Source organism: Piliocolobus tephrosceles, chromosome 1 (genome assembly GCF_002776525.5).
Source record: "Piliocolobus tephrosceles isolate RC106 chromosome 1, ASM277652v3, whole genome shotgun sequence".
NCBI lineage: Eukaryota > Metazoa > Chordata > Mammalia > Primates > Cercopithecidae > Piliocolobus > Piliocolobus tephrosceles.
In genome coordinates this window covers 197,401,857-197,420,488 of record NC_045434.1, presented here as the reverse complement: position 1 = coordinate 197,420,488, position 18,632 = coordinate 197,401,857, and the positions used below count along the sequence as shown (strand labels likewise).

At 41.9% G+C, this 18,632-nt stretch overlaps 2 protein-coding genes across 10 annotated transcripts in view; one reads left to right on the top strand and one right to left on the bottom strand.

The window, feature by feature from the left end:
* Positions 1-18,230, top strand: part of TMEM50A (transmembrane protein 50A) — a 21,413-nt gene extending 3,183 nt beyond the window's left edge. Inside the window, exons 4-7 of the mRNA XM_026455949.1 lie at positions 6,035-6,102; positions 7,301-7,393; positions 11,935-11,995; positions 16,523-18,230. Coding sequence (XP_026311734.1) covers positions 6,035-6,102; positions 7,301-7,393; positions 11,935-11,995; positions 16,523-16,568 — 268 coding nt within the window. The 3' untranslated portion in view covers positions 16,569-18,230. The remainder of the gene's footprint in view (positions 1-6,034; positions 6,103-7,300; positions 7,394-11,934; positions 11,996-16,522) is intronic.
* LOC111547669 (RH-like protein) overlaps positions 18,118-18,632 on the bottom strand; it is a 57,257-nt gene continuing 56,742 nt past the window's right edge. For 4 of the 9 annotated variants that reach the window (XM_023219602.1, XM_023219606.2, XM_023219604.2 and 1 more), the window contains one exon: positions 18,118-18,422. In XM_023219602.1, coding sequence (XP_023075370.1) covers positions 18,396-18,422 — 27 coding nt within the window. In that variant the 3' untranslated portion in view covers positions 18,118-18,395. The remainder of the gene's footprint in view (positions 18,423-18,632) is intronic. The other 5 variants (XM_023219607.1, XM_023219608.1, XM_023219609.1 and 2 more) reach the window with 3 other exon arrangements.

The following is an 18,632-nucleotide window of genomic DNA, read 5'->3' as shown; positions in this document are numbered from 1 at the left end:
CTCATACCATGCCTGTGGTGTTATAGCAACCATAGCCTTCCTAATGTAAGTGTCATCATAATTGGCATTACTTACATAGATTGCCACAAAATAAAACTGTTTCAAATATAGTTGCATAGATTTAAAATTCTAAATATTATCAGATTAACATACTGTACATGATTTAAAAGTCATACAGTAGAGATGGACTTACACAGAAAATCAGCAGTCCTCTTTGTTCTTCTTGTCCACCTCTCCACCCTCTCCTATCTTCTCTCAGCTATCCTTTCATTTTTATACCCCCAGGGTTTAATAGCTTTACATTTAAGTCAGAAACTGTGTATTTTGTCTAAGGGATAATTCTTCCAACAATATTTATTAAGCTTTTATATTCCAGACTCTGCTCTAGGTACAGGACATACAGTAGTTAATAAAACAGGAAAAATCCATGTCTTTTTGGCATTTAAAATAAGTGCAAAGGAGAAAAAAATAGAGAAAGGAGATATGGGATGTCAACAGGATGGATAGAAATTAAAAAAAAAAAAATTTATAGAGAGGATGTCTCATCATGTTGCTCAGATTGGTCTCTTGGGCTCAAGTGATCCTCCCACCTCGACCTCCCAAAGTGCCAGGATTACAGGTGTGAGCCACCACATGTGGCCAGAAATTTTCAGTAGAGTCAGAGAAGGTCTCACTAAGAAGGTGACTTTGAGTAAAGACTTAAAGAAAATGAAGGAACTGACTAGGGGATGGGGATATATAAGAGAGATTCATTCCAGGCAGGTGGAACAGCAAGTACGAAGGCTTTACGGCAAGGAGACCAGTATAACTGCAGCAGCAAGATCAAAAGAAAGAGAAATTGATTGAGGTCAGAGAAGTGATGGAGAAGGGCAGATGGCATAGGACCTTGAAAAGCATTATAAGAACTTTATTTTCAACCTGATGCAGTGACTCATGCCTGTAATTCTAGCACTTTGGGAGGCCGAGGTGGATGGATCACTTGAGCTCAGGAATTTGAGCCCAGTGTGGGCAACATGGTGAAACCTCATCTCTACCAAAATACAAAAATTGATAGGGCATGCCTGTGGTCCCAGCTGCCCCGGAGGCTAAGGCGGGAGGATTGCCAGAGCGTGGGAATTCGAGGCTACAGTAAGTCTTGATTGTGCCACTGCACTTCAGCCTGGGTAATAGAGCGAGGCCCCATCACAAAAATAAGAACTTTACTTTTTTTTTCCTTTTTTTTTGAGACGGAGTTTGGCTCTTGTTGCTCAAGCTGGAATGCAATGGTGCAGTCTCGGCTCACTGCAACCTCTGCCTCCTGGATTCCAGCGATTCTCCTGCTTCAGCCTCCTGAGTAGCTGGGATTACAGGCGTGTGCCACAACACCTGGCTTATTTTTGGTAGAAACTGGGTTTCACCATGTTAGCCAGGCTGGTCTCGTACTCCTCACCTCAGGTGATCAGCCTACCTCGGCCTCCCAAAGTGCTGGGATTACAGGCTTGAGCCACCGCGCCCGGCCAAGAACTTTACTTTCATTGTAAGTGTAATGGAAGCCATTAGAAGGCTTTAAGCAGAGGAATGAAATGACCTTAGATTTTAATAGAAGCATTCCTGTTGAAAAAATTTTTAAAACTGGTAAACAGAATTCATTGCAGTGCCAAATAGTGTAAGTTTCAATACCATGACCCTGTGCTTCTCAAATTTATCAATATATTTTGAAAATATTCTTGTATTCTTACCAGTTTCTCAAATTCATAATATAGTTTAGTTTGCTTCATACTTGGGCTATGACTTTCTTATTTAGTATTGTTTTTTCCTATAGTTTTTTTTTTCTTCTTTAATGAAGACGAGGTCTTACCATGTTGATCAGGCTGGTCTTGAAATCCTGGGCTCAAGCAATCCACCTGCCTTGGCCTCCCACAGTGCTAGGATTACAGGTGTGAGCCACTATGCCCGGCCTTCTGTAGACTTTTAATTTAGGTTGTAGAGTCATCTCTTCCAGGCTTCCAGGTAATCCAAGTTGAAAATTATACACCTTTTTAAATTATGCTACAGTTACTTAAGTGTAAACACAGTAACTTGTATTTTCAGAATAAAGCAAGTGGCTAAGGGCAGCCAGTTTGACTGTGCCTGGCGTGGGGTCATTGCCAGAGTAGTTATTCATTCGCAGAAGTAAAGGTCTGACTTCAGAAGCCACTGATAGCAAAGGGCTGTGATCTTTTTCTTTGAAGTTCAGCCATGATGCAGCTATTTCTAGTTCTCTCCATTTTGTTGCAATTTATTTTACTGTAATAGTGATGCTGTTAGAATTTTTTTTTTTTTTTTTTTTAAGATGGAGTCTGATTCTGTCTCCCAGGCTGGAGTGCAGTGGCGCAATCTGGGCTCCCTGCAAGCTCTGCCTTCCGGGTTCATGCTATTCTCCTGCCTCAGCCTCCCAAGTAGCTGGGACTACAGGTACCCGCCACCACACCCAGCTAATTTTTTGTGTGTTTTTAGTAGAGAGGGGGTTTCACCATGTTAGCCAGGATAGTCTCAATCTCCTGAGCTCATGATCCGCCCGCCTCAGACTCCCAAAGTGCTGGGATTACAGGCATGAGCCACCGTGCCCAGCCACTGTTAGAATTCTTTTAGAAAGCTGACACCTGAATTTCAACATTGGTTTAGATTTAAAAGTTTTATTTTTGTGATTGTATTTTTGTCCTGCTTTTGTCCTTAGATCTTTAAAAAATTATTTTGTTCCCCTTTGAAGCAGTAGCAAGTCTGTGGAGGGGAAGTGTAGCTATATATGAGCTTGAATGTACTATTCAAATGTGTTCCCTGCTAAACTTACATTTTGTTGCATTTACATAATTATAGCAGAGCTGACTTCATGTTTTTATAAATGTTTATTATTTATTTGGCTTCAGCTTACATCTTTTTATTATAGTGTCAGATAGTGTCAGGCCATAATTTTAAAGAAAAAATTAGAATTCAAATGGATGGGAGTCCAAAAGCGGCTATTCTTTCATTAATAACTTTTTTTTTCTCTTATTACAAAAGTTCTCTGATTTTGTGGCTTTAAAATTGTTAATAAATGTTCTGTGTATGACTCTGTATTTTTTAATTTTAAAAATGTAGGGTAGGCCAGGCGCAGTGGCTCACGCCTGTAATCCCAGCACTTCGGGAGGCCAAGGCAGAAGGATCTTGAGGTCAGGAGATCGAGACATCCTGGCCAATATGGTGAAGCCCTGTCTCTACTAAAATACAAAAAATTAGCCGGGCGTGGTGGTGCGCGCCTGCAGTCCCAGCTACTCGGGAGGCTGAGACAGGGGAAACACTTGAACCCAGGAGGTGGAGGTTGCAGTGAGCTGAGATCATGCCACTGCACTCCAGCCTGGTAACAGAGCAAGACTCCATTTCAAAAAAAAAAAAAAAAAAAAAAAACAGTGGGATATACCAATAAGCAAAAACAAAGTTGCCTATTATCTCACCAAACTGTAACATTTTGACAGATATTCTACCAGTGTGTTTTTTTGTTTTCTCTTTCTCTAACACACATCTATATGTTTTAAAAGTAATATTTAACTCTTCTCTTCCTTTCCTCTTCCTGAAAAATTCAGTCCAAAAGCTATTAGGTGAGGTCAAGCATGACAGGCATCTTCTATAGAGAGACAAGTTGTGGTGACCCAGAACAGGCTGCTGGGCTCAGGCAGGGTGGGAAGGGGCTCCCATAGGAGGGCAGCTCAGCATGGGCTCAGATCCTGAGCATGGTGGGGAGGGGATCCATGCAGTGGGGTGTGCGGGATGGAAGAAGGCAGCCCTCAGTGGGATACTGGAGTCTGAGCAGAGTGAAGAGGCTATCCAGATGGGGCAAGGGAAGTAGTGTGGCAGCTCTGTCCACTGAGAGTGCCCAGATCAGCTACACCCCAACACCAGGAGCACACTTACAGCCCCCAGTTACAGAGCATCATGTTGACAAATACCAGATGCTTCAGGAAAAGGATTATTTAGTAACTTTCCTGTAAATCTGAGAACAAACTTAAAAATAGTCATAGCGGAGAACAGAGATTGTTCATTCCAAAGTGTCCCTAATAGTGAAGACAAGATTGTGGTGGCTCACAGAGGGCTCTGAAGTTTATTCACATGGCTCAGCAAGGAGAACAAGACCCAAGAACCAGTACCCCAAGAACATTTATTTGTGTTTTACTTATAAATATGAAGCCTGTTTTTTTAAATATATTTATTTCATATACAAAATAATTTAGTAGTGTATAGAGATCACTGAAAATAATTGAGTATTTTGATCATTCTGAGACTTAGATTTGTATGAATAAATTAAGACATATTACTGTGAAAAAAACTAGGATTCCTATATTCAACACTTTTTTTTTTTTTTTCCATAGAGACAAGGTCTTACTATGTTGCCCAGGCTGGTCTCAAAGTCCCGGGCTCAAGCAATCCTCCTACCTCGGCCTTCCAAAGTGCTGGGATTACTGGTGCAAGCTACCAGGCCTGACCTAAACACATTTATTGAGCACCTACTATGTGCAAAGCCCCTAGCCTTGTGCTAGGCATTGAGAATGAAAATGGGAAACAAGACAGACAATGGCTCCTGTCCTCATGAAGCTTATATTCTAGTGTTAGACACACACAACTAAATGGGTATATGTATCATAGGTGTAATGTTTTGTAACTTTAACTTGATGTATTGTGAACGTTTTCGCATGACATTTGGAATGTTTCAAAGGATAATCCTAAAGAAAGCAAGCCTATCACTTTAGAGTGGTACGCTATGAAAAGTTGGTAAAACACTTATGTTTAGAGCCTGTATCAAAGATTAAAAAAACAAGATTTTACACTTGAATCTCTATTCAATAATATCTTCACAGCAAAAAGTTATTGTGTTGTTTGAAATATAGTTATTTCTCCAAACATTTGATGTTAGTACAAAATTAGTACAAAAAATTTATTCCAAAGCCAATTTTAAGAAATATTTGGATTATCTAGGGCCCGTTTGCTCCCTCTGCCATTGCCATACATGAGTACATGTCATGTCTGATATATACAAATGGAAAATCAGAAGCAAGCGAAATTATCTTTTTACCTGTTCGTATCTTACCAAAAGAAAATTTTGAGAATTTCATTCCTGTTTTTTTTTTTTTTTTAAGAGACAGAGTTTTGCTCTTGTCGCCCAGGCTGAATTGCAATGGCGCGATCTCGGCTTACCACAGTCTGTTTCCCAGGTTCAAGTGGTTCTCCTGCCTCAGCCTCCCGAGTAGCTGGGATCACAGGCATGCACCACCACGCCCAGCTGATTCTGTATTTTTAGTAGAGACGGGGTCTCTCCACGTTGGTTAGGCTGGTCTCGAACTCCTGACCTCAGGTGATCCGCCTGTCGCAGCCTCCCAAAGTGCTGGGATTACAGGCATGAACTACCACGCCTGGCCTCATTCCCAAATTTTAACAATCCAGACTCACCTGAAAGACTTGTTAGAATTCAAATTTCTGGGCCCCATGCCCAGAGTGTCTGCTTTGCTAGGTTTGGGTTAGGGCCAGAGAATTTTCTTGTCAAATAGGTTGCCAAGTAATGCTGATTCTGCTAGTCTAGGGCCCATGACCACTGCTGTAGAGAATATCTGGTTGAAGAGACCAGTCATATGAACTCTTTACTCAAGAACTGAAGGCCTATGAGCCAGGTGTGGTGGCACTTTGGGAAGTCAAGGCAAGGAGGATATGTTGAGGTCAGGAGTTTGAGTCTAGCCTGAGCAACATAGCGAGACCTCATCTCTACAAAAAATTTTTAAAAATTAGCCAGGTGTGGTGGCGTGCACCTGTAATCCCAGCTACTCAGGAGGGTGGAGTGGGAGGATCTCTTGAGCCCAGGAGTTCAAGGCTACAGTAGGCCATGGTTATGCCACTGTATTCTAGCTTGAGCAACAGAGTGAGACCCTGTATCTTAAAAAAAAAAAAAAAAAGACTTTTGAGACCTAACCTTAAATTTGAGAAACTGTAGATTATTGTTTCTGGTAATTGGTGTCATGGACCCTGATCTCTTGGTTTTATTTTATTCATACAGGATTAATGCAGTATCAAATGGACAAGTCCGAGGTGATAGTTACAGTGAAGGTTGTCTGGGTCAAACAGGTAAGTAGGTGCAAACAGCATCTTATTATACATGCTTAAATCCTTAAGATGAGAATTTCACATGGAAGTACCACTTTTCTATTTGTTTTAATATATCTATGAGTAACAGCTTATTTTGAATCTATTGTTTTATGTTTTGGGCTTGAAATTGGGAATTAATATATAACATTCTATTTGCTGTGCTTTATTGAGCCGTAGGCAGTGTTTTTATTAACATGTATTTGTGTTAATTAAAGAGGCCCTATCAGAATTCATTTTAGGCAGTTGTGACTCCATTTATTATTTATAGCAAATTTTCATAAACATGTTAATGTGATTGGAAAGTTGGCTGTCCTCCTCTGTTAACATAATTTTAATGCATCTTCCTAAGTTCTGGTCACATAAATTTGAATTTATTTTGCTGCCTGACTTCCCTGAAAGTGAAATATGGTAGCTTTGAGATTCGTTATCACTGAATATGAATTTTTTACTGTATATCTGTGTTACTGTTTGAAAGTACTCTTGGAGGACTTTATTTATTTATTTATTTATTTTTTGAGACAGAGTCTCGCTCTGTCGCCCAGCCTGGAGTATAGTGGCGGGATCTCGGCTCACTGCAAGCTCCACCTCCCAGGTTCAGGCCATTCTCCTGCCTGAGCCTCCCAAGTAGCTGGGACTACAGGCGCCCGACACAACACCCAGCTAATTTTTTGTATTTTTAGTAGAGATGGGGTTTCACTGTGTTAGTCAGGATGGTCTCACTATCCTGACCTCGTGATCCGCCTGTCTCGGCCTCCCAAAGTGTTGGGATTACAGGCGTGAGCCATGGTGCCTGGCAGAGGAGGACTTTAAAAATGTGGAAGCATGCTCCATATAAAAGCATATGGAGAATGAGCCTCTAAATATGGTGAAACAGATTTTATGAGATGTTTTACAGGAAGGTTGAGTATGGGTTTTCTCGGTGTAGGCAGTTGGGGAAGTAAGTATATGCACTTATACAGACTAATAAATAATTTTTAAAAATCTATCAGGCCAACCAAGAAGAAAAAGGCCAACAGCCATACTGATGAAGATGTTTAGTGCATCTTCCGCTGTTCTTACATTAGACTTTAATGGCAGCTGCACTTTTTTTTTTTTCTGTTTGGGTTTTGTTTTATTTTTGAAAGTTAATTTTACTGCCCTATGCGAAACAGTTCTGGTAAATATTATTTCTTTCAAGGTGCTCGCATTTGGCTATTCATTGGTTTCATGTTGGCCTTTGGATCTCTGATTGCATCTATGTGGATTCTTTTTGGAGGTTATGTTGCTAAAGGTAAGAGAAAACATGGGTTACAACTTACTTCAGTGGAATACTGGAATTTTGCATTAAAGTTGGTTATTTTAGAATAAAACTTTTTTCCTATAGATGGGCCAACTGCTAGCAATGCATTTATATCTGGGGACCCTCCCCCCCGCCCCAGTGACAGTGTTTGGTTTTGTCTTGTATATTTTTAGTGTTCCTTTCTTCAGTCTTTTTTCTTCTTATCCAGAGTCTAGAAGGGATGAGACAGCTCTAAACACTGCTTCTCTTTGGCTTCCAAAAATCTCAAAAGCAGAATGTATATGTTATCTATCTAGTTAGCAGATGTTTCTTTTGAAGAGACAAGAGTCTTATTGTCACCCAGGCTGGAGTACAGTGGCATGATCATGGCCCACTGCGGCCTCAACCTCTTGGACTCAAGCCATCCTCCCACCTCAGCTTCCCAGGTAGCTAGGGCCACAGGCACACACAACCATACCCAGCTAATTTTTTCATTTTTCGTAGAGGTGGGATCTTGCTATGTTGCTAAGGCTGGCCTTGAACTCGTGGCCTCAAGCTTGGCCTAACAAGTTCTGACTTTCAGATTATCTGTGCAAAGCTCTAACATCCCAGAATTGAGATTTATTCAGTTAAGCCTCCCTGGTAATACGATGTCATCTCCTTTTAGACAAAAAAGTAAACTAACATTTAATATACTTCTGCTATATAAGGCTAGTTTAAGGCCAGCTCAGGAAAAGGTGTACTGTTAGACCCTGGGAGAAATTTCACCTTGAGGGACCGTAGGAAAATAGAAAACCCATTTAATGGTCCAGGTAAAATTGCTGTGGCTGTCGTAATAAAAATACAGTATTAATGATTTATAAAAACTGGACCAGGTTATATATATATTTAGCTCTTTTTTTTTTTTTTTTTTTTGAGACAGAGTCTCGCTCTGTCACCCAAGCTGGAGTGCAGTGATGTGATCTTGGCTCACTGCCAGTTTCACCTCCCAGGTTCGTGCCATTCTCCTGCCTCAGCCTCCCGAGTCGCTGGGACTACAGGTGCCCACCACCATTCTTAGCTAATTTTTTTTTTTGTATTTTTAGTAGAGATGGGGTTTCACTGTGTTAGCCAGGATGGTCTCGATCTCCTGACCATGATCTGCCTGCCTCGGCCTCCCAAAGTGCTGGGATTACAGGCGTGAGCCACCGCGCCTGGCCTATTTAGCTTATATTTTAACACTTACTTGAATACAGTGTAACTTTTAGATTAAAATAATGTTTCCTAAATTTGTATTAAAATTATTTAATCTGATAGGAGTAATAGATATTTCCAAATATTTGCATTATTTATTTGTTTGTTTATTTATTTATTTATTTTTTGAGACAGGGTCTTGCTCTGTCACCCAGACTGGAATGCAGTGGCACAATCTCAGCTAACTGCAACCTCCACCTCCCAGGCTCAAGCAATCCCCCCACCTCAGCTTCCTGAGTAGCTGAGATGATGGGCGCATGCCACCAAGCCCTGCTAGTTTTTTGTATTTTTTGTAGAGATGGGGCTTCACCATGTTGCCCAGGCTAGTCTCAAACTCCCAGGCTCAAGTGATCTGCCTGTCTCAGCTTCCCAAAGTTCTGGAATTACAGGTGTGAACCCCTAGGCCTAGCCCTGTGTAATTTATTATTAAAATCATGTTCCCAAAATTGTAGAAAATAAAAGAGGGTGGGTGCAGTGCAATCCCAGCACTTCAGGAGGCCAAGGAGGGAGTATTACATGAGGCCAGGATTTTGAGACCAGCTTGGACAGCATAGGGAGACCTCATCTCTACAAATAATAAATACTTAGCCGAGTATGGTGGCGTGCACCTGTGGTCCCAGCTACTCAGGAGACTAAAGTGAAGGGATCACCTGAGCTTGGGAGGCAGAGCTTGCAGTGAGCCAAGATCGCGCCACTGCACTCCAACCTGGGCGACAGAGCAAGACTCCATCTCAAAAAAAAAAAAAAAGAGAGAGAGAAAAGCAAAGAAAGAAAAGAAAAATAAGTAATAATAATTTCAGCACTCTTAAATATTTTGTTTTATTTCCTTTTGTTCTCTTTTCTTATGTTTTTAGTTATTATAATTTTTATCCCCCAGTTGCATTTAACATATTAGAAATTGTTCTTTTGTTGCTATAAAATCTGTTTTATATGTATCTATAAATAAATTTGTTGCCCAGGCTAGAGTGCAGTGATGCAATCTCAGCTCACTGCAACCTCCGCCTCCCAGGTTCAAGCGATTCTTCTGCTTCAGCCTCCCAAGTAGCTGGGATTACAGGCACCCGCCACCACGCCCAGCTAATTTTTGTACTTTTAGTAGAGACAGGGGTTTGCCATGTTGGCCAGGCTGGTCTTGAACTCCTGACCTCAGGTGATCCACCTGCCTTGGCCTCCCAAAGTGCTGGGATTACAGGAGTAAGCCACCATGCCTAGCCATATATATATTTTAAAATGTGGTTGGGTGCAGTGGCTCGTGCCTGTAATCCCAGCACTTAGGGAGGCTGAGGCAAGCAGATCACTTGAGACCAGGAGTTTGAGACCAGTCTGGCCAACATGACAAAACCTTGTCTCTACTAAAAATACAAAAGTTACCCGGGCGTGGTGGCGCACACTTGTAATCCCAGCTACCTGGAAGGCTGAGGCACGAGAATCTCTTTAACCCAGGAGGTAGAGGTTGCAGTGAGCTGCGATCATGCCACTGCACTGCAGCCTGGGTAACAGAGGGAGACCCTCTCAAAAAACAAAGAAAGAAAAAGGGGAAAAAATTACCTTTTTAATCATGGGAATTGCATAATACTTGTTCATTATAGAAAACTAAGAATGTAAAAGAACTCAAAAGAAGAAAATGAAATTACTGATAACTCTTTCCCAGATACAACTATTAATACAGGAGCCCCTTTTAACAGGAATGTCTTTATCTCATAATTTTAGGCTATTTTCTTGAAAACTTCTGGAGCAAGGTTATGTTTTGAGAATTATTAGCAGATCTGTAATTTTATAAAGTTGGCTTTATAACATTTTTAGAAGCCATTGTAGTGGTAATGGTTATTTAACGTGAAATGGTAGTGAAGACCTATGCAAACCATCTGTTATGTTAATCAGATTAACCAAAGCTGTTCTGAAATGAGAAAAATTTGACAGTTCACCTATTTATTGTGCCTCTGTCAGTGAGCAGTCATTGACAATTCCAGTAGAAATTTATGAGAATTTCTTTTTTTTTTTTTTTTTTTTTTTGTTTTTGAGACGGAGTCTCGCTCTGTCACCCAGGCTGGAGTGCAGTGGCCGGATCTCAGCTCACTGCAAGCTCCGCCTCCTGGGTTTACGCCATTCTCCTGCCTCAGCCTCCTGAGTAGCTGGGACTACAGGCGCCCGCCACCTCGCCCGGCTAGTTTTTTGTATTTTTAGTAGAGATGGGGTTTCACCGTGTTAGCCAGGATGGTCTCGAACTCCTGACCTCGTGATCCACCCGTCTCGGCCTCCCAAAGTGCTGGGATTACAGGCTTGAGCCACCGCGCCCGGCCATGAGAATTTCAACTTCATTTCTAGATACAGTCAGAAAAAAATGTTGCTCCAGCAGTCCTTCCAATCTTAGTTAATGTCTGGCTACTCTATCTTTCCAGGTGTTTAGGCCAAAAGCCCTAGATGGTGAAGGCCTGTCAAAGATGACACTTGTCTTCCTCCCATGCCCCACATCCAGTCTATCTGCAGATCCTGTTGACTGTGCTGTAAAATATATCCTGAGTCTAACCACCATTTACCATCCTCCATTGCTACCACCCTGGTTCAATCCATCATAATTTCTCACCTGATTTCCTGGAAGAGCCTCCTAACTGGCTTCTGTTTCCTCTCTTGCCTCCTTTAATCTACCCTCAGCACAGCAGCCAGAGGGATCCTCTTAAAATATGTCAGCTCAGATCACCTTTCTGCTCACAACCCTGTGGCTTCTCATCTTACTCAGTAACAATCAGAGTCCTCACTGTGACAGCCAGGTCTCCACCGCCCAGCTGCCCTCTTTCTTTACCCTTTTCCTGCTCTTCCCTTCTTGTGCCTACATGGCTGTTCCTGTAATACATTGGCGTGCTCCCTCAGGGCGTGTGCATGGCTTCTGCCCTCACTTCCTGCGTGTCCTTACTCCAGTGTCACCTTCTCATGGGGTCTTCCTGGCCACCTGTGTCCGATGTCATACTACACTTCTCTACCTTTCCTGCATTATTTTATCTTCTTTTTATTCAGTATATTCTCTGGTTCCATGAGGGCAAAAAAAAATTGTACCTGTTTTGTTTATTGCAGTATCCTCAGCATTAAATAGGGCCAGCATACTGTATGCCCCCAGTAAATATTTGTTAAATGAACGAAGGGAGCTGTCATTTACTAAAGCCGTGCTAGATTCTGTCACACATTATGTCATTTTAATACTCAAGCCAACCCTGATTCCAAGAAAAATCAATTCTTCTAGGTGGAAAAACTGGTATTTGCCAATATATCTGAAACTAAATGTTTTGAGATCATAACCTTCTGAACACTGCAATTATTTTTTACAGAAAAAGACATAGTATACCCTGGAATTGCTGTATTTTTCCAGAATGCCTTCATCTTTTTTGGGTAAGTTTGTTTTGCATTCTTTATCTTACCTTTTTTTAAAAAAATAGCTTCTTTATATCATTTACTATATTTAGTTGCTTACTCATCCAATACCCCTCCCCCATGATATTTTCATAAACATGAAGAGTAAGGTTGAGAAGGGTATTTTAAATAGATGAGTTGGTTTGCTGCCAACCTTAGGAGCTTACATTAATTTTTAAGATTGCTACCACGCCCCCTTTTAATGAGTGAGTAACTATGATTCATGAAGCTTTAGTTACATAACACTGGTGATGTTCATTTTAAACTTAGATCTCTAACACTTGCTTTAGATGAAAGCCTGCCTAAAACCATTTATCCTTAAATTTTGGTTTCTGATATATTTTATAGTTCTGTCCTTGATACTGTAGAATTTGTGAGTGAGATTTGAGGTGTGGAGGAAAAGCCCATTTTTTATCCTTCCCTTTCAATTACAAATGAAAAGATGATGAAAACCTCTAAAAACCTCAAGGCTTTTATCAATAATCGTCTCTGATGTTCATCTTTCCTAGAAATTTAGGGCCTGCCCTTTACCCAGACTGTTCCTCCAACCACTGCCACCCCCTCCAGCCCCCATAACCCATCCCCATCACTGGCTGAAAAACCCCACAAACAACTCAACGGCTCTTAATCCTCTGCATCAGGAGCTTTGTTGTTTTTTGGTTTTTGGTGTTTGTTTGTTTGTTTGTTTGTTTGTTTGTTTGTTTGTTTGTTTGTTTGTTTTTGAGACAGAGTCTCAGTCTCTCACCAGGCTGGACTGCAATGGCGCGATCTCAGCTCACTGCAACCTCTGCCTCCTGGGTTCAAGCGATTCTCCTGCCTCAGCCTCCCAAGCAGCTGGGACTACAGGCACACACCACCACGCCTGGCTATTTTTTTTGTATTTTCAGTAGAGACAGCGTTTCACCATGTTGGCCAGGATGGTCGTGATCTCCTGATCTCGTGATCTGCCCACCTTGGTCTCCCAAAGTTCTGGGATTACAGGTGTGAGCCACTGTGCCCGGCCTGCATCAGGAGTTCTTTTTTTTTTTAAAAAAAAAAAGATGGAGTCTCGCTCTGTCACCCAGGCTGGAGTGCAGTGACGTGATCTCGGCTCCCTGCAACCTCTGCCTGCCGGGTTCAAGCGATTCTCTGGCCTCAGCCTCCCAAGTAACTGGGACTACAGGCACCCGCCACCTTGCCCAGCTAATATTTTGTATTTTTAGTAGAGACGGGGTTTCACTGGGTTAGCCAGGATGGTCTTGATCTCCTGACCTCGTGATCCACCCGCCTCGGCCTCCCAAAGTGCTGGGATTATGGGCATGAACCACTGTGCCCGGCCAGGAATGCTTAACCTTTCTTCTGTCCATAGCCTTCTGAAAGTGAGAACTCACCAGACATTTCCATATTGCAGGAAATTGGTGTTTTGCATATTTCTGGAAAGAGTTTGTGGCTTTCCTCAGATTTTCAAAGAAGTCGCTAATCCAAAAAAAGGCTAGGAATCTGATGTATATTACAGGACTTTTCCTTCCCCTTCCCTTCCCACCCACCTCCAAAAAAGAAACAAAAATCCCATGTCTTCTGAAGCCCTCTTGAAATACTAATAGTTTCTCTTCAGAATGAGCCACCAGTTGGTATTCACACCTATTCTATTCCATCACCAGGCATTTTTGCCATTTTGTAAAATCAGTTTGGAAATAAGAAAAATGTAAACTTAGATGTGACAAGATGCACAGCCTCTCTGGGTTATACCTTGTATCCTATAAGCCAGTTGAACTCCAGGTAATGGACACAGTTAGCAGAGTGGTTGTAGCAGATTGCCTATTGTTTTAGTCCATTTGCATTGCTATTTAGGGGTACCTGAGGCTGGGTAATTTAGAAAGAAAAAAGGTTTATTTTAGCTTATGGTTCTGTAGGCTGAACAGGAAGCATCAGCATCTGCTTCTGGTGAGGGCCTCAGGAAGCTTCCAGTCATGGCAGAAGGCAAAGTGGGAGCCAGCATATCACATGAAGCAAGAGAGGGAGGAAGAGGAGGTACCAGCCTCCTCTAAACAACCTCTCATGTGAACTAACAGCGAGAATTTATTCATCACCAAGGGGATGGCACTAACCTGCCATTCATGAAAGATTTGCCCCCTTGGCCAGGCACGGTGGCTCATGCCTGTAATCCCAGCACTTTGGGAGTCCAAGGCAGGTGGATCACGGGGTCAGGAGTTCGAGACCAGCCTGGCCAACATAGTGAAACCCTGTCTTTACTAAAAATACAAAAAAATTAGCTGAGCATGGTGGTGCGTGCCTGTAGTTCCAGCTTCTTGGGAGGCTGAGGCAGGAGAATCGCTTGAACCTGGGAGGTGGAGGTTGCAGTGAGCCAAGATCGAGCCACTGCACTCCAGCCTGGGTGACAGAGTGAGACTTCATCTCAAAAAAAAAAAAAAAGATTTGCCCCCATAACTAACACCTCCCACTTGGCTTCAGCACCAGCATTGGGGATCACATTTCAACATGAGATTTGGAGGGGACACCTGCCATTCTGATTCATAACAGAATGGTACTCAGCAGCAGCATAGAATTACTATTTCAGAAGTCAGAGTGGACAGATGTCAGTACCAGCGGTGACCATCTGACAGTGTAGGAGGGACTGGTCCCTGGCTCTTGCCCAAGAAACTCTTCAGATTGGAGTTCATATCTTGTGACGAGTATTCTGAAGTTAGTGTCTCTTTTAAGCTATTTGGACAGTAGAGGCCTCTAATAACCAACTTCAGTTTTTCTTTGTTACAGCAGTAGATCCGATATTAACTAGAAGAGCAGAGAACTGGGATTACAGGCACATGCCACCATGCCTGACTAATTTTTGTATTTTTTGTAGAGACAGGGTTTTGCCATATTGCCCAGGCTGGTCTCAAACTCCTGGGCTCAAGCGATCCACCCACCTTGGCTTCCCAAAGTGCTGGGATTAAAGGCGTGAGCCACCATGTCTGGCTTATAGCTCCCATTTCATTTGGTGCCTGGGACTGTGCGCCAGCTGCCCCGTAGAGCACGCAGGCAGGCATCTGCACTCTGGCTCATCTAAGACACCTGCGGGTAATTTGCCAACCTTGGCAGTTGGCTTCCAAACGCCTGGCTGTGTCCATTCCCTGCCTCCTCATCTCCTAAATCATAATCTGGCCATGGTGGATTCTTCTTTGTTCTGTTAACACCTCAGTTATCATTTTATGCATATAGTTGCCCTCTTGCCTCTTTTAAATTGAAGCCTTGAGGACAACTGTAGACATTCCCTCACCTAAACCCTAGACCAGGGGTGTCCAATTTTTTGGCTTCCCTGGGCCATACTGGAAGAATTGTCTTGAGGCACTCATAGAATACACCAACAATAGCTGATGGGCTTAAAAAAAAAAAATCACAAAATAAATCTCATAATGTTTTAAGAATGTTTACGAATTTGTGTTGGGCCACGTTCAAAGCCGTCCTGGGCCACATGTGGCCTGCACTTTGCGGGTTGGACAAGCTTGCCCTGGACTTAAGCTCTGTGAGGGCAAATTCCTGTCATACCAGTCTCCTGGGCTTTTCTGGAAGCCCCATGCTTTTTTATGCCTCTTTCCCCTTTGATGTACTGTTTCCTGTCCCCAAAACACCTGCCTTCATCATCCCGCTAGGTCTTGTTCCTACCAATCTCCCATTCAAACTCCTGTTTTTCCACAAAAGCCCATCTCAAATACTACCACCTCTGTAAATCCTTTTCTAACTTATTCAGGGCAACTGACTTCTGTGTTTCTGTGCCCCCTTAATACTTGGTATGTAAGTCTCCTTCCCCAACCACCCCCATGCTTACCACATAGCGTTAGCAAGAATGAGCAATTTGAGGACAGTGGCTTTGTATCTTATTTTATAGCCCTGGCACCAAAACAGTTTGTTGAATGAATTTGATAAAGTCAGACCTATAGGGCCGGGCACAGTGGCTCACGCCTGTAATCCCAGCACTTTGGGAGGCCGAGGCAGGTAGATCACAAGGTCAGGAGATCGAGACCATCCTGGCTAACACAGTGAAACCCTGTCTCTGCTAAAAATACAAAAAAAAATTAGCTGGGCGTGGTGGCGGGCGCCTGTAGTCCCAGCTACTCGGGAGGCAGAGGCAGGAGAATGGCGTGAACCTGGGGGACGGAGCTTGCAGTGAGCCAAGATCGCACCATTGCACTCCAGCCTGGTGACAGAGCGAGACTCCATCCAAAAAAAAAAAAAAAAATCAGACATATAATGGTTACTATAAACACTGGTTAACTTTTTAAAAGTCACATGTGTCTTCAGTACTCGAAAGTTAAGGTTGTTGGGAATATGGTGGTTAATAGCACAGTTGAACATAATGGAAGAATTCACTATCTTAGAATGATCAGTTTCTGTTTTGATACATTTGGTACCAAACTTTCTTCTACAACTCATCAATTCTTTGTTGCTTGTTTCACACCATTCTCGAAATCTCACATATTCTTTTCTCAAATTCAGGGAGTCATGTGGTATTTCTTGTTTTATTCACAGAGGGCTGGTTTTTAAGTTTGGCCGCACTGAAGACTTATGGCAGTGAAAACATCCGATTTCCCACAGCACAACAGCCCTGCTTGGGTTTGTTTGTTTTTTTTACTGCTCACTCCCAACCTTTTGTAATGCCGTTTTCTAAACTTATTTCTGAGTGTAGTCGCAGCTTAAAGTTGTGTAATACTAAAATCATGAGAACACCCTATTTAAACAACAACCAAAAATCTATTGTGGTATGCACTTGATTAACTTATAAAACGTTAAAGCAAACTTTCACATGAATAATTTTTGTCAAATTTTATCATGGCATAATTTGTAAAAATAAAAAGAAATTACAAAAGAAATTATGGATTTGTCAGTATAAGTATTTGTCATATCTGAGGTCCAAAACCACAATGAAAGTGCTCTGAAGATTTAATGTGTTTATTCAGATGTGGTCTCTTCTGTGTCAAATGTTAAATGAAATATAAACATTTTTTAGTTTTTAAAATATTTCATGGTCAAAATTCTTCCTCACTATAATTGGTATTTACTTTTACCAAAAATTCTGTGAACATGTAGTGTTTAAGTGGCTTTTGAGGGTCTCCCAAGGGGTGAGTGGACGTGTTGGAAGAGAGAAGCACCATGGTCCGGGCACCAGGCTCCCCACGTCCCTTCCGTGGGAAGCTCTTCCGCTGTGCCTCCCATTCCAAGGGCAAGAGGATATGACTCAGCCATGACACGTGGTTCTAGTGGGACGCACAGTCACTCCACACCCACCGTTGAAGGAGAGACGAGAAAAGGAGAGAGATTTGACACTCCGGTCTTACACAGGGGACAATTTCTTGTTGTTCTGATAATAAACCGGGTTCCATGTTTCATTTCATCTGTATACTGAACCACTAGCCTAATAGACCAGCACGGTCAACCAGAATGACAAACATTAGCTACTGGGAACTCTTGTTGTCTCTTCCGCTTCGGAACTCTTGTCCCCACAGGCTCCCCACCTCTGCAAGATGGGATACGCTCTTCAGAACCACAGTTTGGAATGTCTTTCATAACATGTGCTACAATTAGCCTTCGGAATATTTGCTGGGTGATTTAAATGTGTGGGTCTCTTTTCCATGCTAGCATCGTCATCTGACAGTCTCTATGCTGTGAATATTGCCTGGCGATCAAAACTCTTCTCAAAGAAATAACTTGCTGTCATCCCACATGAACTCCTGATGTTTTTTCTACAAAAGTTCATAAAATGTGAAAATTGGAGAAGATCTTAGAGGTTGAAGTCCACCTTCTCTTTTCACACAGGAGGGAACCCAGACCATGGAAATTGAAGTAACTTCCTCACGGTCACAGAACTAGTTTTTTAATCCTCAGGCAGTGCATCCCCCCACCCTACAACTGAGCACAACCTCTTTCCCCACAGTGCAATTCAGAATATGCTCAGGGAATGCCAGCCACCTTGTAAAATTGCTGGGATAAAAGCATGATTCCCACAAGGACTAAGTGTCAGTGATTTGTAATTTCCTGTTTTGTACTATCTGCTTTGCTCATGTAGACAAGAGTTAACTGGGTAGCATACTTTATCAAGCATGAGAAAGAATCTAAAGAATTGTCAATAAAATTAACCCAAAACTTTAATAATGTGTCTGTAACCAGGAAAATATTGATAGCATCATCCTAATGAAACTAAACATTTATTTTAAACTTATTAAATTGACTCTTAAACTAAGTTTTTAGTCTTTTATTTTTTAATATCAAATCTGTCTCTGACCTTGTTTCATTGTACATAAGGAGACTTTGCTGTCATGAGCGTTTCTCACGTACAAATGCAGGCAACAGTGAAAGGAAGTTGTCTTGTTTTTGAACAGGCCTTGTTTTTCTTGGATGCTTTTTCTTAAAATCCAACAGCCAAACGAGGAAACTGTAAAAGCAAAACAAACATTTTTATTGCAGATGAACCCACATACTGATTTTGACTTGATTTCTTGAAACTTAGCCTAAATGTCTCATCACAAAGACCTTAGAAATTCTTTAATAAAATCTGAATTGGAAGAGATCTTAGATAGGTAGGTTTTATTTCATATAGCGTTTTACATGGATTGTTGCTAAATGGCCATCTGGCTTTTGTTTG